This window comes from Vanellus vanellus (genome assembly GCF_965231255.1).
Source record: "Vanellus vanellus genome assembly, chromosome: 1".
NCBI classification, from domain to species: domain Eukaryota; kingdom Metazoa; phylum Chordata; class Aves; order Charadriiformes; family Charadriidae; genus Vanellus; species Vanellus vanellus.
The window spans coordinates 105591358-105613368 of NC_138905.1; the positions used below are offsets into that span (position 1 = coordinate 105591358).

Here is a 22011-nt window from a genome sequence, read left to right on the forward strand (position 1 = left end):
AGTACCAGAAAGGACAACAGCAGGACCGCATGCTGAAGGAGACAGGTCATCAATGAGACCAAATCCACAAGATCAAACATTTGTATTTTCACATATTTTAGCTACTGTGTGTTAAAATAATGAGGACAAAGTTAGTTCCTGCTTTAATATATTTTAGAGTACAAACAAGAGAGTTAGAGGGAAAAAACAACTGGTTTACCTTGCTTAGTTAATAAAATAAAGCTGTAACTTATTTTCCTGTAGGAAAATAGGAAATCTTTTCTCCCCGAATTCCCATAACCACAATGAATCAAACACATTTTAGGCCTAAATTTACAACGGAAAACAAATCCACTACTTCAAGTGAAGAGGACCTGGAAACAACCCCTGAACTGTGGTTTCATATTCACTAAATTTATAGCATTGCCTTCTCTGAAACAAAACTCTACTCATTTTCTATCTATATCATCGTAAGACTGTATAGGCTAGATGCCAAAAACGTTTCAAGTTAAAAATAGTCCTTGTCTCCTTCATAAATATTAAATACATATTAAATTGCTGAGAGGGTGGGGGAGGAAGTGTTCTTTACCAGCCACAAAGTCCTTCTAACTGAGCATAATCTGTACTTAAAAACATGTGGCCGTGGCAATAGGTGAGGAGAACGAGAAATTTTAACAATGTAGTTTTGGTGTATTTGGCTCACTGCATTTTCATACTTATTTAGGATATCCAAAGCAGAAAAAGGAAGAATATGACTCCTAGCTTCAATACCAAAGATTACATCACAATTCAGAAGGAAGATAATGACATGAACATGCTTTTCATAGTATATGTCATCCATTTTGAATAACATGGAGACTAACAATAAACCCCTTATTGAAAGGCATGGGACTGGGAAGCAGATATTCCCTCCATCTGACCAAATGACTCTTTTTTCCTGGCTTATAGCAAGTTCTATTTTGGTCAGAAAATGTTTTTGCAAGACAGGGCAACCAACTTGCTTGAGAAAGAAGCATGAATGTGAACATGAAAGGGATCCCACCAAGAACAATCTAGTGTCAGAGGGCTTTCTACTGCATGGACTATTTGCTCTATTTCTGGCACCTGTTTTGCCATATGCTGATAGCTGTCATCTCCCTCACCTTCTGCTGCCGTTAGGACCCTCTTTTGATACTTACCTGACTTCCTTCATTTTACTACTTGTCTCTCTCATCATTATAAAAATATAGAGCAATCAATAGAAAGGTTTCCTGATTTTTTTTTATGCTTCCAGGCATAAAAGAAATATACTGTCATTCCTATGTGTGTCTGTCGTGGTTTGGCCTCAGCCAGCAACAGAGAACCACTCAGCCGCTCGCACGACTCCCACAGCCGTGGGAAAAATCAGCAGAAAAGGGCAAAACTCGTGGGTTGAAATATTATAATTTAGCAGAACAGACAAAGGGAAAAAGAAAGAAAAGAAAGAAAGAAAAACAATAACACCGGTAAAGGAATACAAGAACGCGATTACAGTACCGCCGCGAAGCGCACCGACCGGACCCGCACCGTCGTGACCTGCCCCCGAGTGGCGACTGCCTCCCCCGCCCCGGCTAGCTCCTTTTATAGCGGGGCATGGGTCACGTGGTATGGAATACGCGCCTCCCCTGCCGGCTCCTTGGAAATTAACCCCATCCTTGCCGGAACCAGGACAGTGTCATTCTTACCAGTACATATATAGAAAATAACTTACTGAAGGGAAGTAAAGTTAAAGGTATGCAAATTTGATTTAGATCTGAATGTGGCAATATCCACACTTACTCAGCTCTGATGAATATAAAGGCTACTGCTGATGCTCCTCTTCTAAGGTTCTGTTTCCTACACATAAGTTAACCCTACACTGTTGTGTACCTGCTCAACAGCTTTCATGACTTTTCAGGCTTTGAGAACATAGCTATTAAACAGAAATTTTCATGGTGCTGAAGGGAGAAGTAAGACCTGAAGGTTGGTTTTGGCTAACATTAAGAGACAGGTTTGAAAAGACTCTGGCTGAGGCACTGCTTTCAATAAATTAAATGTAATGACCGGATTTAGTAGAAAGCTGCTTTTTATAGCTAAATTGTATGCCTGGCTGAGAGAAGTAGGAAAGGGAAAAAAAAAAAAAAAAAAAAAAGAGGAAGCCTTTACAGTTGTGCTTGCCATCATTTACTGAGAAAACCACCAAGATATCAAAGCCATAAATATCTCTCTCCATTTTGGCTCAACAATGCAAGCATCAAAAGCATGTAAAGGAAATCTCTTCCTTACTTATAAGAATACACACATATACACAGAAAAAAATCCCAATGAAAGCTGTAACTTCATTTACAGAAATGGCAGAATGTTTTTATGCTGGTTTTGGATGAGATAGAGTTAATTTTCTTCATCGTAGCTAGTATGGGGCTAAGTTTTGAATTTGTGCTGGAAACTGTGTTGATAATACAGGGATGAGCAGTGCTTACAAAGAGTTAAGGCCTTTTCTGCTTCTCACCCCACCCCACCAGCTAGTAGACTGGGGGAGCACAAGAAACTGGGAGGAGACACAGCCAGGACAGTTAACCTCAGCTGACCAAAGAAATATTCCATACCATGTGATGTCATACTCAGTATATAAAGCTGAGGGAAGAAGAAGGAAGAGGGGGTATGTTCGGAGTGATGGTGTTTGTCTTCCCAAGTAACCTTTACGTGTGACGGAGTCCTGCTCTCCTGGAGATGGCTGAACACCTGCCTGCCGATGGGAAATAGTGAATGAATTCCTTATTTCGCTTTGCTTGTGCACGTGGCTTTTGCTTTACTCATTAAACTGTCTTTATCTCATCACACGAATTTTCTCACTTTTACCCTTCCGATTCTCTCCCCAGTCCCACCGGGGGTGAGTGAGTGAGCAGCTATGTGGTCCTTGGTTGCTGGCTGGGGTTAAACTGCAACAGTTTTCCACATAGGAGTTGGATGCACTGCTCACTCCCCTCGGTATACACAAGTCTGAAGATGTCACACAGAATGCAAAGCTTTGCCAATGTAAGAAAGACTAAATATCTCAGATTGAATGGCCTGAAGTTTTTCTTGACCACTTTAAACATTTTCCTGTCTAACAGATGCACAGTAATCCCTCCATAAATGAACCACCAAGTATTCCTCAAAGTCTTGGGAGAAGCTAAAAGTTCAATAAAGAGTGCAGTCCTTTAAATTTACACACTTCAGCTCCTCACATTTCCTGTAGGGAATATAAATTGCTTCTAAGTACTTACTATGCTGCATGCCATTCAAATTCTGTTGCTTCAATTCATTATATTAAAAAGTAATACAAACTTCAATTATTCGTTGTAAAAGTACAGATTTAGCTAAAGTACACAGAAAATTCAATTCACACCAAAATGGCTACAAAGTTCAAATTAATCTATTTGCAGTCCTCCCACGTCCTTCTCAGCATCCTTTAAAATGTCACTTATTTTATAAAAGATATAGATTTTGTGAGTATTGATGTGCTTTATCAACGGACAAGTTCACTCTGCTTTTAGTGTTGCAGACATTATTTACCCATCCCAAATCACTAACGATTGCAACTAAAATAAAACGGTCCATATGAATAAAGGTTACAGGACTAGACTTATGGCTTAAAAGTTTGCACCTATAAACCTCTCATCTTCAATCCTGCATTCAAAAGGTACTTATGATTTCAAAGAAATTGCAAATCAAATGATTACACACTACAGGAAATTAGATAAAAGAGAAAGGAACCACTTCAACACCATAAAGGGATTCTATTCAGCTATTATATTAATAGCAAAAAAACATATTTTGATTGCAGCTTCTGCAGGTATAAAATGACAGGTTTTAGACTCTACTTTTATTGAAGTGCATAGATTCACAAAGCATTTTCAGTCCTGCAAGGTATTTTAAAGCCTTGTAATCATTCAGCAAAGCATTTGGACAGCACTTCTTTAATTTTAAGCGGAGGGATAACTGCACTTGTTAAAATATGTTCTAGAGTATGTAGGACCTTTCAGAACAAATTCAAGCAGTAGAATTAAGTATAAAATACTGTTGAACTTCTGTACCTCTAAAATCAACACCAAAGGTTTTGCATTTTTAAAGCCAAGTGATGAATTTATTCCTCATAACATTAGTTTTAATTTCTTTACGGAATCTAATGCAATCTTTATGTTAACATTCTATTATGTAAAATGTAATGCTTTTTCATTTCAGATTAAGATTAACGTCTTAGAAATATATCCTACTGCAGTGATAATACCCTTCTTTTTGTAAGGAATAGACATTTTCTGTTCTTTATTCCCCCTATAATTTAACTAAAATTATAAATCTGTGCATGCTATAATCAGAAAAATCAGGGCACTAAGCCTGAGCATTTTTATTAGCTGTTAAGAACACCTAACACAGGAACTGTGTATTGCACTAAGAACCAAACTGCAGTACACTTGAAGCAAACAGTGGTATTATATCTCTCTCTATAAATATATATAAATATATATAAAATGTACATATGTATACACACAAACACACACGCAGTAATAAAATCAAGTTTTATGGACTCCTTCTTCCCTTGCCGGCCTCTCACCACCCACAAATGCTCTTCCAAGATATTTTGCAACAATATTTTCCAAATTATCTAGCAATAAGAATTTCAAATATTAGTCTTTTCCTTTAATGATAACATACAATTTTATATGCAAAAGAGTATTTCAGTGAAATCCCCTCCAAAAAAGATTATATAATCATCATAGCTGAAAACATAGGCTCCTAGCAAATATTTTCACATTAAAATATTAAAGGGAAATTGTTTTAAACATTTATTTCTTAGAAAAAATGATGCAGAGCCATGAGTTCAGGAAACAATTTACCTTTCTTGTCATCGAAGTACAATGTCTGTTGAGCTGGATTTGACCACTGGAGGGAGGTGTTATCATTTTGATCGACCCTGCAGGTCAAATTTGCTGTTCCCCCTTCAACAACCGTAACGTTCTGTGTAAGTGGAAACTGCCCTTGGCTTCCTGAGGAGGGAGGGGAGGGATGGAGAAGGGAAGAGAGAAAGACAAAAAAAGAAAGGGTTTAAGTTGGAGAACTGAATTATACCACAGATGACAGAGTCTGAATTCAGTGTGATCTATTCTGACCAAAGAAAGGTAGTACAATAAATTGAAAAAAAAAACCATTTGCAATATATTTTCTGTATCCAAGAAACAGATAGATTAATTAAGAAATAGAGATTCCCCCCCCCCCCCCATTTTTCCCCCGTAAGTCACATTAATTAGTTCCAAAGAAATACTCTGCAATTTTATCTCCTCAGACATACCCATACATCCAAGGATATGCCTTCGCATAGGGCTCAAGGGCTACATGCCTAAATAGATGTCTCAGTATGTAGAATATTGATAAATAGCTGTTGAAAACATCACTGAAAGCATAACATAAAAATCTGCATAGGATTTTTAAAATAGAGAGACAGGGCAGCCTTGACTCCCTGTTTCTTTTTATGCTTTTTAAAGAACTCTCCTGCCAGGTTCTGAAAGTTGTTGGAGAGCAAATGTAGTGTGAATCTAATACTCGATGCATCCTCTGTTGAGGGAATATAACCTGATCTCATATGAAAATGGAAGTGATGATGTAGTGGGTCTCTTTCACATCTGTGATTCTATCCCAGAGCATTATGAATCACATTAAGTGCTTGCTGAAAAGTCACTGGGAAGATTTCCAAATACCTCTGCACAATACCAGAGCAGTATCACCCAGGTTCTTGAATCACAAGCGTTTTCAATGGCATAGTTAGACTAAAGTGTTTATCTATTGTGAGAATAGCACACACCTTGTCAACAGCATAACATATTCTGACAAAGAGTATCGCAACAAGGCAGCACAGTAAAAACATGGAGGTAATTTTTAACATGGGTGGGGAAAGAAAAGTTCTTCAGTAATAAGCAAGACACTATTATCTGGGAGATATATTAAGTTATTCAAGGATACAACGCAAAAGAAAGACGAGTCAGTAGTCTAAATGAAATATATGCTTCTTTCTTCCCGTCCTTTTATATAGGTTCTATTAATACAAGAAACATTCAAGGGTAGGTTGACCTGCTAGCATAAGAAGTATAATACCAAGACTGATGCCCAAGTGGGATGTGTCAGAAGTGAAAAATCTCTCTACCGTCCTACGGAGCGAATAAGCTCATGGACATGTCATATGTACATCAAGGCAATTATATACACAATATCCACTAATTATACCAATATAGAATCACAAATCCGGCATAAAACCTTCACAGACACATCCTATTTCAGTTGTTCTCAGCTAAGTTAAACAGAGGCATGCCTTCGATATGGAAGGTGCAATAATATAGAAGTCTTTTATACAGCATAGAGGTTTTCAGATGACCAGAATACGGAATTACTAAATAAGGGATTAATAATTGAACTGCTGATATTGCAAAAAAAATGTATTTCTAGCTAGGTTTTGACAGCTGTCCATTTTCCTATGTAAAATAATTTTGATGGCCTTAGGCCTAGCCCATAAGCATCCATGGCACTGAAACCATTAGCATTTAGGTAGTCTAACACTTTCCATAAATACTCTGCAAAAAAATTATTTTACTGTCTAAGTGTTTATAGCCTGAAAAAAAAATAATAAATTATCAGCAGTGCTATGGAAAGGTCATCTCAATAAATGAAATTACAATAAATCTTTTATTTAAACAAAAACACTTCCCTGTCTCGGTTTAACATTAATTAATTAATTAATTAATTAATTAAAGGATTTCCATCAAAATGCCAAATCTGAATAACTGGTATAATGTTTGTATAAATATCAACTTTCTGTAGATGTTTAAAGATCAAAATTTACTACGTTATGATATTTACTATAAGAGGGTATTTACTATTAACAGGATAATAGTTATAGTAAATAAAAAATACAGAATATTGAAAACACCATGGCTAATTTAAATGCTGCAAACAATAAATGCCAAAATTCTCATGACATCCTCTGTATCTGACACTTCATTAATCAAACCCTGCTTCTTGAAAACCACATGTTGAGAAACACTTGATGAGTGAAAAATCATAAACAAGGATGAAAAAAAAAATAAGAAAACAGAAAAGATTTGTCATTTCCTTCCATTTCTCCTCTTTCAATTCCAATGTGTCAAGGAACCTCAAGATATTGCATAAATTGCTTATCGCTTAAATTACAATTTTAAAAATCCAGAAAAACGCACACAGCCTGTTATTACTTCCACTAAATTACAGGCATCTTACCAGAGAAATAACCTTCTAAAGTATGAGCTGTGGATAAGAGCCAATGGGGGCTAAAAGATTTTTTTCATAAAAGAAGCATTAAACAAAACGTAGTGTCAGAGATTAGCACAGTGAAATCTCATTTACATTAAAGAATGGAAGATAGTTTATTAAAAAAAAATGCTGTAATGATTATTAACATAATGTGGGAGATCTCCCCAGGATTACCCTATATTCTTTTTCTGATCATGCCAATAATTTGCTGATGATTGTCAAGTCACAGACTTGTTTGACCAAAACAGTGGTTAGTAGGTAAACTTTCCTGACCTGCCATTTAAATGGAAACTGTAGATGCCACGATATGAAAGAGGGCAGACGGACTTTCTTTTCTCTGGCCACTCTACTGAGTGCCCATGTTTTGGAAGCGAGAATGGATCTAGCATATAAAAGTGAAACTAAAGCATTCATACTACCACTTACCAATACAGACGCTGTGTGGGTCTGGAGAAGATGCACATAGCTTCATAGGAAGCTTGGTGTGGAGAAAGAGGTACAGATAAAATGAGACATTTAATCTGGAAACTAGCCCAAGTGGAAAGAAGGGAGCTTGTGTGGAACAGAGAAAAATAGACAAAGCAAAACCAAAAGAACAGATACTGCACACCTCTTAATGAGACCAAAATTATTAGTAAGTGATGGGAAAACTAAGACAAAGAAACTTTTATGAGATTTACTTTATTGTTTGTATCAGTATCTAACTTGGGTTATTGCAGTAGGAACTTCAGGGCTGGAAGGACTGGAGAAGGTTGGAAAAGCCTAAACCAGATAGATGAACATTATGGAAAGCATCAACATCGTGCCATTTAATACGGCATTGTAAGTGGAAGAGAAGTGTTATGCTGCTGAGGATTAGATCTGGTCTTGGGGGAACTGACGGTAGTTTGTGGGAGAGGCCTTATTTCTGCTAAATAAGTAGGTAGCATGTGCCCAGGAAGCACGCCAGCAAAGGTGCCACCCCATACAAGTGCTCAATGCGATGACAGACCCTGGCCATTGGTGATGAAGACAAGGTGTTCTCAACCAGTTCTGGGTACCACCGCCGAGCTGCGGGGGCAGCGGGCTCCCACTGCAGCACAGCAACCCACAGCCAGAGTCCACGGACTGGAATCACAACATCATTCCCTGAGGTACTTGCTTTGGAAAGCACCTTTACTTACCACCACTGCAAAAAAGAATTCATACTCCCAGAATTGAGTACGCTGGTTCTGACCCATGCAAAGAGTCCCATTAAATCAAGAACGCTTGGTGATGAGCCTTCAATAAGACGGCAAGCCCAAAGGGCCTGCCAGATTAAGGCCAGCATGTTAAAAGAAACACAGCCTTCATCATCCTTTCAACGACCGGATGCTAGCGCTGTGGTTTTCTAGCGTGAACGGTTCTTAATATAGTTATTAAACTCCTATTTCCTAATTTCTTCCTTAAATCTGGGAACAGAGATTGAACAAGACAATGTCTTCTAACAAAAGCATTCTGCCTTAATTTAAGAAGTCTAGTAATGGAAAACTTAGTGGCACCTTTGGTAACTTATTTCAGAGAGCACTGGTCATCATAGTTTAAATGGGAAAACAGGATCTTATTCCTAGTCTGAATTTGTCTCACTGCAGCATCCAGCATCCACTGGCTCTTGTTATATCTTTTTTCCCTGCTCTGAAGAGCCCTCTATTATCAAATTTCTCTTGCTTTTCTAGGTACTTAGAGACTGTGATCATATCACCCATTAACCTTCCCTTTGATAATCTAAATAAATTGAGCTCCTAAGTCTTTCTGTAGAAATCATATTTTTCTAATCCTTTAATTAGTCTGTGTCTCTTCTCTGTGCCCTCTTCAATTTGTCATCTTTTTTTCTGAAGTGCGGAGCCCAGACCTGGAAACCCCACTGCAGCAGTCACGGAAGGAAAAAATACAAAGGGGACGCCACTTCTCTACCAGCTCTTCATATTCTTGTTTGCACACCTAAATGAGTCCCCTTGACCACAGGGTCAGATGGGGCCCCAAGTCTGACTGACAGTCCACCATGATGCCAGTGTTTTTTCTCAGACAGCGCTCCAAAGACAACCAACCCCCCCATCTCTGTTCTCCTCCTGCAGCATTTAGATGTACGTCCCTATGTTTCACTGGACCAAAGCACATGTTTCTCTGAGCCCAGGGATCCGTGGTCTTCATTATTTCATATATCCATAGTCTTTGTGGCATTCACAAACACTGCTGGCAACAATTGTGTTACCCAGGGTGTTTCTAAAAACCAACTCTGAAAACCATCTAAATAGTACAGTACCCACAGCTCTTCCCTATCCAGACAAATGCACAGACATGTGACTGTTCAACGGTGAGTTCTCATGTACCGTTACATTTTCACACTATTTTTTTCAAACAGTTCTAATCTGCTTAATGCTTGTAAGGTTGGTTTTGATTATCGCTCAAGATGTCATGCTATTTCAAGTCAAAGGCCTTACAGAAATCAAGACTTTAAAGGTTACATTTAACTTTTTCTAGACATAACTGTAGTTTAAGAAGTCACGAAAATATTAAATTGGTTAAACATTCATTTATATATTCAAAAACATATTGAAAATTAATTCATTCCTAATGAAGATTTGTTTAAAAACACAGCATGATAAAAGTTCCTACTAAGGCAGAAAGTTTAAGTACAAACTAACGTTCATATTTCCTTTAATGGTGGTGATGTCAGTGAGATGTCAGTGAGACATAACCCCATGAAATTAACTGAAATGCCAGATTTCAAAATGTGAGATTGTCGTGGTTTGGCCTCAGCCAGCAACAGAGAACCAGGCAGCCGCTCGCACGACTCCCACAGCCGTGGGAAAAATCAGCAGAAAAGGGCAAAACTCCTGGGTTGAAATATTATAATTTAACAGAACAGACAAAGGGAAAAAGAAAGAAAAGAAAGAAAGAAAGAAAAACAATAACACCGGTAAAGGAATACAAGAACGCGATTACAGAACCGCCGCGAAGCGCACCGACCGGACCCGCACCGCCGCAACCCGCCCCCGAGTGGCGACTGACTCCCTTTCCCCGGCTAGCTCCTTTTATAGCGGGGCATGGGTCACGTGGTATGGAATACGTGCCTCCCCTGCCGGCTCCTTGGAAATTAACCCCATCCTTGCCGGAACCAGGACAGAGATTTTGAAAGTATTTGAAAAGTATTCCTGAACCTACCATTGACTTCTCACATGACTTCAGGTAATTCATTTAACCCATGTTTTGCTAACCAATCTAGACACAAAAAAAAATAATGATGCTTATTCAACTTGTAAAAAGATTTGGCTCAGAAAGGATTAAAAAAATACTTTCTTTTTTCATTTTTTATATATGTGTTTCCACTTCCTCTCATCTGATTTCAGCCCATACTGCTGCTGATATGAGACAGAGAAGCGTTCTTCTGGGGAACAGGGGCTTGAAACAGTGATGAAATAGACTTTATAATGCTTCCATTTGAGGTTATGGACACAAATCTTTGTTATTTTGTTGCATACATTTTTCAAATCTTATATATCTTCCAGTTTGTGCATATATACTGTTAAACAACACTTCTATAGTCATTCTACAAATTATTTGAGATCATTTCTGTTCTCCCCATCTAAACATGGCTTCCTTCTTCTGGTATAAGCCCTTGTAATCATAGAATAGTTTGGGTTGGAAGGAACATTTAAAAGTCATCTAGTCCAATAGTTAAGTTATTTTTAAAAACATAAATGTCTTTATTTGCAGAATTTTTTTCTTTTTTATATTTGATGCACAAATTTTGGACACCATCAAGAAGTAAAATAAAAAAGACATCCAGTTTCCAATAATTTTAAGACTTCCAGATTTATTAATGAATCCAAGTCTACCTAAATCTCTTTAATTTCTGAATTGGACTCACCAATGTCACAAACACAAAAACTCTTGCATACTTAATTTATCTTGTTGAAAAACAAAAGTTCTTTAGTCCAGCAAAACTCCTACGTGGTCAGTATGCATGAGCAGAAAGGAATAAAGCATGTAGCATATGACTTAATAATATTTAATGAATCAATCATTCCATTTCAACATCCAGTAGAAAACCTCTAAGCACTTCCTGCACTGATGAGGACTTCCCAGATACATCCCCTTGTAGTCTGCACTGTGCTAGCTGAACAAACCAAGATGTTTTATTTGCCTCTCACTGGATGGTCCCTCCATTCCCAGAACAACTTGACAGCCCTTCTCTTCCTTGTACATGAGCAGCTGGGATGCTACTCTCCACTCCCAAAATCTTAGCAGTGCATTATACAAAGGTATTAGTAATTCCTTATTTCAGGTTGCAGGTATAGAAAAGATGCCCAAATTTGGTACTCGTACTAAGGGCAGACTTGCTTTAGGAGATGCACCGGGAGAAAAACTATCATATGGGATTACTTGATGATGATGGGACATGGGCTTGTCAAGGCCAGGGCTCTCTTGAAAGAATGTACCCACATGCACTCCAAGCTTTTGCTGCCTGTCAGCTTTTAAAGAGTATAGGGAAGAAAAAAAAAAGAAAAAAAAAGAAAAAGAAAAAGGGGCCGATCAGTGTCAGGAATATGGGAATTATCCAGTTTAGCTGAAGAAACAGAAGATCAGGTCTGGTAGGCACACATATATATCCACTACTGTATATACAATTACATTTTGTTCTATGATCAAAACTTGAGGCAAGTCAAACAATTTTACTGTCTTTCTGGAGTATACTAATAAAGAAAGAATGAAAGAAAAAAAAAAAAAAGTACCTAGGGCCAACATTACAAGTTTCATTGGAAAACACTACGATGTTACACAAAGGTAAATTACAATAAGCCATGAAGCTATTGCAAAAAGAATGCGGCATCCAGATATCACTGTCACCATGTTGTATCCCTGTCCCCCTGCTCATTTTAGGAAGCTTTGTTAGCAAAATTATTTCAGCTATTTTGCCTAGATGGAGCTATAGTTAAGTATATTCTATCACAGGTTGGTTTTGTGATGTTTTGTGGAGGACCAATACTGCTTTCCAGTAGAATTGACAAGTTCATATCTCATTAGCCACAAGCTGTTTTCAGCCAAGAAAGACTGGGTTTTTTTTCACCCAGAAATCATGACTCAACCACTTTTACAGATTTTAAAACTGATTTTTATCTCATTATGAGACAAGACAATGCAGAATAATTATTATTTGGTCCAGTTTGGAAACATTTATCTTGTGAGTTCATATCATGCTTATTTGTTTATATTTGGATATTTTATTTTTTTGTACTTTTTGCAATTAAAATGAAAACTCTTTAATGAGTTCAACAGTTCCATTTGATGCTTAGGTTATATATTCTAATCAATTTACCAGGCTAATTATAAAAGTGACTTGGTGGCTGTAAGCACCGAGAAAACATAATCATCTCTTTACTTTTGTTTCTGTAGAGGTCTGTTTTTGTAAGAAACAGTTATGTTATAAATTGAGTTTCACAGTATCAGCACTGCAAGCTTTGCCTACTTGTGTCACTGTATATCAGAAGGCCATAAAAAGAAATGGGTGTGGGAAGAGAGGAGGGACTGGACAAGAGGTGACAGCAGTGAGTTGGCAATCTTTGGGCACATCGGCTCTACCTTCTCCTGCGAGCCTGGCTGCCACCATCCCTATGAGTTCAATGAAGGCTCTCAGCCTATGCAAGGGAAAGAATAGAGCCTATAGCTCTACTCATTCTCACACAGAAAGCCTATAGCAGAGATTTATCCTTTTCAGCCTTGTGTAGAACCACAAGGCAATGGGCTTTTGATTTGACGCTTTTATAGCACGATGTCAGCCAAAACCGGAGCCCATAAAAAATGCAAAACTGTATGAGAGGAAATAAAGAAAATAAATCTCGAGCAAATTATTTTTCAAACCAGTTGGATTTTTTAGTGTTGACTTCAATAGGACTAGGCCCTAAAGAAAACAAACAAACAAACAACAGAGTAAATATTTGGGTGAGGAGGCAAGCAACTTACTGCTTCAAATAGCAACCTGCATCTGTAAGGAGAATGCATTAATTTTGCCCTTCTTTCTTGGCAAAGAACTAAAACGTTAGAAACAAAAGCCAGTATGATGAAACAGCTAAATACACTGAATCAGTTTCCTGGCTTTCTCTCTTAATTTATATATGAAATAATGCAAACATCTCTCCAAGGAGACGAAGTGTTATTAGCTTGTCTTTATCTAATTTAAAGAAAAATGATACTGTGAACTGCAATTCAGCAGGCATAAACTGAGGTCTGCATTACTGTGCAACTAGTGTTTCTTCTAACTTTTCTATAGGAATGAATCCCTCTATTTTTTCAGCACAGATGCCATATAGAAGGTTAGTGTCCTGGAAATTTTGAAGAAGGAAACTACAAAAGAAGTTGTTGCCCCTATTATTTTATTTCATTTATAAGAACAGTCTTAAGAGCGTGGCAAAACATTGACTACAGATTAAAGATAGTTTAACTCTTGATACGTTATCACCTGCTTTGCTCTGTTCTGAAAGACAAGACAGCAATGTAGCCTGCGTGCTACACTGCGTTCACACAGCACTTCTAAAGAAAGAGAAATTTGCCTGAGCATAATTTGATACACAGAGAGTCTCTTACTGGGTCGATTGGGCTTTCCCGACTTGGTGTTTTAAATGGCAACAATTTAGTCCCACATTTGGATAGCATATATTTTTTAGAGTTGATCCCCAGAGAGTATGTCCTGTAAACTGTTTGCTCATTGAAGAAACACTGTTTAAAAAAGAAACAAAACAAAGAAAAAAAAGAAAGTGTGCTCTGGTAACTATTACATGCTCCAGTAACAAAACCACTTCCAGAGAAAATTGGAGTTAATGAGAACACTGCAGAAACTTACTACAGAATGACAGAGTTTCAGGAGAGAGAGAAGTAGTAACTCAAAACATAACTGTTATCCCCAAACTGTGCATTCAAGGTCACTGGGCTTTTTTAAATGTTTAAGCAATTACTAAAATAATCCAAAGGGCAAAAGCACGATGGTACAGCCACTGATTTCAGACTATAGAATTTGTGTTAGACAGCAACAATAGAGAAGGAGCTTCGAAGGCTTTGTTCCTTCCTCCACTCCCTCTGTTTCAGGTGTATGTTTCTACAACGGCGGCTAAATCAAGATATAATTGATTCAGACTATATTTCAGTGAAAGAGATTGCAGATATAATTTTGAGAAAATTACATGTTGAAGTACTATTATTCCATAAAGATAAACAGGAAAAAGTATGAGAGAAACAATGGAATAAAAAGTACATGCACACAGTGCTATTTCTTAGGAACCTTGCATAAATTACTATTTTTACTCTTTTCAGACTATCACCATGGTATTATTTGCTTGTCAATAGAGAAGAGTATCCAGTGATTCTATTTATTTATTTATTTAGAAATGGGAAAAAGGCATTCCCCTCCGCCACTCTAAATTCCAGATGGCAGTTACAAACCTAAAAATAATCAAAGTGAATTTCATCTTCCTACGACTGTGATAAGAAAATGCTGAATCTCCTGTTCCTCACAAGCGCAAATATGGTTTCGAGCTTTCTGTCACTTCTCGCTTTAAAGTGCTATGCTTGATTCTTTGTGCCTCAACAAACTGTAAAGCCCCTTTTCTCTAAAATCAGAAAAGTACCCAATTCTAACATGAAGAATAAGGAATCGGTCACTTTCATTTCTTTAAGGATCTGGGCCTTATTGTCACCTCATTTCCATTCCTAATCTGCAAAATGAGAATAATGGTATTTTCTTTCCTCACATCAGTGCTCCAAGAAGAAAATGCACAAAAAATTACATAGAAGCCAGATAATAGGGTAGTGGAATAAATATATAAAGCCACGGTGGAGACAAATGTGCATATACATACAGCCCTATCAAATCCATGTCTTACTACAAAGTTAGAACATACCATGTGCTTTCCTGTCCTGCAAATCCAAGCATTTCATCAAAGTAACTGGTACTTCTTGCAGTTAACACAACCAAAAGAAAGTAAGGCAGATCACCTCTCGTAAAAGTCAGTCTAGAACCTGTATTGGTTTACGTCGGTACCAGGCACTATCAACTTCACACCAGCTACACACTCAGCTCACACTCGGGCATTAGTGCTACTGAAAGTACTTACTGTTACAATTTATTAATTCTCTGTTCAATCTTCTCCTCTGAGTAACAAATGACATGAAGTTCTGGACACACCATTAAAAAAAAATATATATAATTAAAGAGCTATAAACACATGACTTACCAGACTTTTAAGGGCTGACCAACAACCACACCACACAGGGTTCTGGGAGGTGCACAAGCAGGCGCAGAATAGCTCAGGGCTTTGACTTTGTCTTTGCATGAATGCGTGCTACTGCTTAGAGGCAGGTTTAGGACAAAGGTGACGAAGTGATAGAACTGAAGATAGGGCTCTGAGTCTTTCAGAAACTGAAGAACATTTAGGGGTTTTATGGACAAAGGACATTCATATTTGGAAATGCAAAGCATGTCAACACAAGCGAGGCAAGATCATAAGCTAATAATGATGCTTCTACAGTGAGTAATGAAACTAACATAGATAAGAAATTTAACTTATAAAATATATTTCCAACAGAAATATACATGACACTGAGGCAATATTAGCCCACCTCAAAAAAGTTACTTTTGCAGAGAATAGAAGAAAGCTCCTATCTCTGCCAATGTAGGCCTTCCCCCCTAGAAAAATCATACAGGTAAAACAGTAGCCTGACAGCCTATACTGCTTGTATTTGCTGTGTCATAGGTTCGTATTTTCGTTTAGCATCAAGAGTGTTTAGTACAATCGCTTTTCCAGACTGCTAGTTTAATTCTGCAATTTGGGGGCCTCAAAAATTGACTACCACTCTGCAACATACAATCTGGAGGCAGCACTCTGCGCCTTTTGTCTTCTGATTAATTGCTTACCCACAAGAAATAATCAGTTAAAAGTATAATATACTCTGCTTTGGATACTCCTGCCTTTCACTGTGGAAAGTCTCCACAGAATAAGAGCCAGGTAAAAGGAATAATCAGCAATTCCAAGCAAAGGATCCAACTCTAATTACATGCACATGAATCTGAACAGTTTACCCAAATGGCTACAAAAGGACAAGAAAAACTTGACATTGCTGATTTTTCTAAGATGACCATAACGGACCCCGGGATGTCCACACTCAGCATCTCATCAGTAAGCCGGCAACTCTGTGGTATGCGTGCCAAAAAAGTTTTGACACGAACATCATTCTGATGTGCAAGAGGACAACAGGAAAAATATCGGAGTCTAAACATCATGGGAAGACCTATATTGTCAATTTTGAAGTAAAGCATTCAACTACCCATGCTATCTGACTTACATTGTGAGTTCTTTACATAGCACATCAAACAACTACCATAAAGATGTTTAGCAATGATAAAAAATAATTGGAAATATACTGTCAGTGTAATTTGCATACAATGTATTAATACAAATGAACCATTAGAAAGTACCTATAACGGTTCTAAAACTGACTGCAACGAAATGCAATCTAAAGCACACAATTTTCACACATTTTCCATCCTGTCTCCATGTGGTAACTCATTGCAAGGCACAGTTGTTTGGCACTGTGATGAAACGACCCAGCCATTTACCCTCTTAAAGTCCACCGCGCTCCAACAAGTGCAAAAAACACCAAACAACCACCAACAATAACAAAAAGAAATCAAAAAAGAACACAAGTCTTCTGATGCACTCCAGCCTGGCACAGCATGGTGCTGCTTTGGGGAAATGGTCACAAGGCCTGAATGAATATTTTGTGGGAGAGATTTTCTTTCTAGTTCTGTACAGTACAAATATCCAGAAAATACTGATAAGCATCCAAGAGCTTACATGTTTATCTGAACGTAATGTAAACTCTGCCTACTCTTTAAAGTGCATGATTAACACAAGTTCTTACTAAAAAAAAAAACAACAACATTAAACCAAGAGTTACTTAAAATGAGATCAATGTGGGTCTGTAGATATACATTTTAATACCCTTGACAACTAATCTTTCCAGTATCTAGAAAGTAAATACTAGGAATGGTGCCCTGAAGCAATGCTCAAAGATTATGGCAACACATAGATAATCCTCTTTCAAGCACACTCTATCCAGAAGCTGTTTCACAGGTAAGTGAGGTAGGGAAAAATATTAAATTATCAACCATAGTTCCACACCAATTATAAATGGGAGAATCTATTCCTTTTCAAGGAAGGTATTCCTAGAAAGATGACAGACATGTAATCTCAGGAATGTCCAGAAATTTAATTATTATAAGGTCAAAAAAGCACTTTATATTCCTGGAATGCCATTTGAAAAGTTTATAACCAAGACGAGCAGATGTCTGTCTCTCACCTCGCAACAAGAACAGTTGAAAGACAAACAACTAAGAAATAAGGAAACTACAATCACATTCAGAGATGTTCGCAAGAAGACAAAACTGCTCACCCAATCCTAGATTGAGGTAGCAGCCTGGAGCAAGGGTCCTGAAAAATGTTGCACAGATATTTGGACTCTTTGGGATTAGTATGAAGATTCAGCTCATCTAGGATAATGCAGACTTTGGGGTTGTTTTTTGTTTGTTTTTTTTTTTTTTTTAATTTCTCTGAGATAGGGTTTTTGTTGTGGGGGCTTTTTTTGGTGTTTTCTGTTGTTGTTTTTTTTTTTTTTTTTTAGCAGGAAGGGAAGAAAGCTAGGTTGCCACATCGTTTTGTAGAAGTTGTCCTTCCAGGACTGAGAACTACAGATATTCATACACAGAGCTTCAATATGGAGCACATGACAAACAACAGCTAATGTACCGATGCAGTAAATTAATCCTTTCCATAGACTTCCTGAATCAGAACCACAGGTTTTCTCTTTAATCCCGTATATTTCATCTTTTCTGCGAATTAAGAATTTGTGTAAGCTATTAAGTGTGAGCAACCACTGCCTGATCAAACTATGCACCCGACATTTGCAACTGTTGCTGGATTCTGCATGCTAAGCTCATGTTACTTGTGTTTCTGTACAATTCGGCAGTGCCTGGCATTGGCTCAGGAGAGTGCCTATCCACAGGCTGCATATTCAAGTCAGATATTCTACTGATCTACTTTAAGAACCTGTCCTGATCTCACAGATACTTCAGTAGCCTAATCATAGCCTTTCCCACAGCACTACCCTGTTAAGATCTTGGCTTGACATACTCTGGGGATATAGGAAAACATATAACATTAATATTGGGTGAAGATATTTTGGAAAATAGTATTTTTTTTTAAAGTAATTCTTAAGGAAGATTGAAATTACCAGAAATTCAGAAATAATTGAAAAAATAATTTTGACTGGAGAAAAAGTAGAGATGGACTACAAACATTAGAAATACTATTTTTTTCCCAAAGTGATAAAAGCAAACCATTTTTGTTCAGAAAAGTCAAATATTTTGGCTTTCATTTTTTCTAATTTAAACATTACAGTGAAAAGAGAATTACACAATCAAGAAAAAGTGCAATGAAATCAGTAGATCTGACTCAATAATTTTCTCCTCATTTTGCTACAATCCTTTTATCATTTCCTTGCTCCCATCTCTGAAACATCTCAAATATATCAGCAAAAATGTTCTCTCAGGCTTTCCAGCTATTGAATTATTATAAAAGAAAATATTCTTGCACCTCTCCAGAAATACAGTTTTCCTTCTTCCTTAAAATAGATAATGAATTTTGAAGTAGAACATGCAGATATCCCATCTGGCAAGGACATTATTTTTGTCTGTCTGCTTATCTGTGCTCTCTGTTCAATTACTCTTTCCATCTGAGCAGAACACAATCAAGGTTTAAAATCCTTCCAATTTTAGCTTTGTCTTGCCACTTCCTGAAATTTTATCCAAGACAGATGTTAAAAGACAGCAGAAGATCATAGAATCATAGAATGGTTAGAGTTGGAAGGGACCTTAAAGACCATCTAGTTCCAACCCCCCTGCCATGGGCAGGGACACCTCCCACTAGACCAGGCTGCTCAAAGCCCCATCCAGCCTGGCCTTGAACACCTCCAGGGATGGGGCAGCCACAAATTCCCTGGGCAACCTGTGCCAGTGTTTCACCACGCTCATAGTGAAAAATGTCCTCCTAATATCTAATCTAAATCTCCCCTCTTCCAGTTTGAAGCCATTACCCCTCGTCCTATCGCTACATGCCCCTGTAAAAAGTCCCTCTCCAGCTTTCTTGTAGGTGCCCTTCAGATACTGGAAAGCTGCTATAAGGTGTCCCCAGAGCCTTCTCTTCTCCAGGCTGAACAAGACAAACTCTCAGCCTGTCATCATAGGAGAGGTGCTCCAGCCCTCTGATGATCATCAAGATGCAGCTACACAAGTCAGCTTCACATAGTGCTGTTCTTTGAACGTTTGTAACCTCAAAGAGTATTAAGGAACCGCACCATCACTGAACTCCTTAGCCTTATTTACAAATACCCCCGGCAAAAGCTTGCCCGCCACTTTAAACCTTCTGTGTTTAAACAGAAGCTATATTTTTTCCACTGTACCAAACAGCTGAGAAAAAGTGAAAATGAAACTGTTCTAAGTTTGCCTTACTATGTGCCCACACACTAGCTTTTATTCTTTTTAAAATACAGAAGTAAACATGTATCTTGTACATGTTTACACACATACACACAAACAGAAGGGGGACAAAGAAGAACAGTGAGATCAGAAAAAGACCACTTTTTTTTTCTGTGAATTTAACTTCTCTCCACTTCAGACTGTATATTTTATTTAGACTAGAACAGTGTATCTAAACACTGATCTTACTGCCTCTGGTTTGGAAACAAATCTGAACAAGAATCACTTGTCATTGTACTGATACATTAAGTAAAACCTTGCTACTTGGACTTCAACACTTTCACTAACCTGTTCAGTCTGCCTCAGATCATATGTAATCCTTGAAGGTAAATGAAGAAAAAGCAAAGGTAGAAAAATCAGATTTTGATCAGAAACACTATACGTATCGTTACACTTAATCTGTTTTGACTACCAGATTACCAGTGTTTTTCAGTGAAATACTCTGCAGTTGTAAATAGTCCCGATTAAAATATCCCAGTGGTAAATGGAGATCAATATCACAGAGTTCTCTCAATGTAACACAATATGGACAAATCAGACACACTTTTAAATAAAATCCCTTTAATAGCAAATATATTTGCTGCAAAAACTATTGGCGGGGGGTGTGCACATGCATTAGAAAGCAGTACTGTCTTAAAGGTGGGAAATATTGTGCCTGCAGATGGTTTTGATCTGAAAAAGCACTCCCTTAACGACTTTGCGTTGATCGATACATAGACACATCCCAGCCAACTGGGAACATTCCCAGAAGAAAGTAGCTCTGATTCTCACAGAGCAAAAGCCTGAACGATTAACAAAAGGTTTTCCACTTGTGATCATTTGTGTATCCACAAAGTTTTCGTTACTGGTGATCTCACCCACCATGTCAATATTTACTTTCTTTGATGTTTGACTCTGCCTGTAGTACAGAGGAGATCTCTGTAACACAGCTCTGCCTAAGCAAATGGAAGTTCCAATATGAAACAACAGTTTCGCAACTGACTTATATTTGATTTTTTCCCTCTTTCAGTTTACACAATAAAATAATGCCAGGAATACCATCCAGAGAATGACTGCTCTCTATGGTTCTAGTGGCCCTTTTTAGCCTGGCACCCAACTCTAAACAACAAAATTACTTAGGCCAGACTACACTTTCAGGGGCCAGAACCCAGGCTTGAACTGAAGAGATGAAAGGCAGTTTACACCAACTGAAGATGTATATTGTCCTCTGCCCTGTCCCCTTGTTGCTTCAACACTTGCTTGTTTTCTCTGTTGTGTGTCCTCACACAGGACAGCTGATTCTCTTAAGGCCAACAACCATCTTCAAGCTATTTGTATTTCAGAAAGATAGAGGAGGCTTCTTCTGGTCCAACCTTCTGAGTATAGGGAATATTTTCTCAGGTGACTGTTTTTTGTCAAATTTCATCTGGGAACCTAGGTAACTCACTCCTCTTAACAGATATTAGAAGATTGGGATTGCACCCTGCTATTCTTTCATGTACCTGTTCCCTTGTGAGTCTTGCACGCTGATCAGTTGTAGACGTGGCTCTAATTTTGTGCAATTTAGATATCATTTCACACAAAACTACACAAGACTTTGATGTACTTCGAAATAAAATCACTTACTCTACTGGCTTTCTTCTTTCTTCTCTACGGTCTATGAAGTATCTATTGATATGGCAGTGCGGCTCTGCAGCAGTTCTCCCTGCTGACTTAGGCCAGCAAGCTGCTTATGAATCTAGCAGATGTTTCAGTTGTCTAGGCCAATGGAAACCTTATGGACCCTTTTTTCTTCATCTCCTCCCAGGAGCAAATGTTAGTACAGCAGATATCTGGATTTGTGCCATGTAGCAACACAGACAGGGAAAAGCTGCCGTGGCTTCTCTAAGCGTGGTGCTGTATACTGATTGTATTTTTTTCCAGTCCTCTCTAAGAGGATCAGAAAAATACATGCAGATATTATAGTCTTTTTTCCCCCTGTCACTACAAATTTAGAAGTGCGGAAATGCAGCGCAAGTTGCATTAAACATCGTGTTCCTAATAGATGGTAGGGACCGCCTCAAGGAAACTGTTAAGGGGATTTAGGCACAAGAACAATTTCTAGTTTTCAAAATTAATTTAAAATAGATTAATTA

The 22011-nt window shown here is 37.8% G+C and overlaps 1 protein-coding gene across 1 annotated transcript in view; it reads right to left on the bottom strand.

Annotated features, from left to right (window-relative positions):
* Positions 1–22011, bottom strand: part of CADM2 (cell adhesion molecule 2) — a gene marked incomplete at both ends in the record, with an annotated part of 685963 nt that overhangs the window by 178818 nt on the left and 485134 nt on the right. The window contains one exon of the mRNA XM_082484364.1: positions 4854–5003. Coding sequence (XP_082340490.1) covers positions 4854–5003 — 150 coding nt within the window. The remainder of the gene's footprint in view (positions 1–4853; positions 5004–22011) is intronic.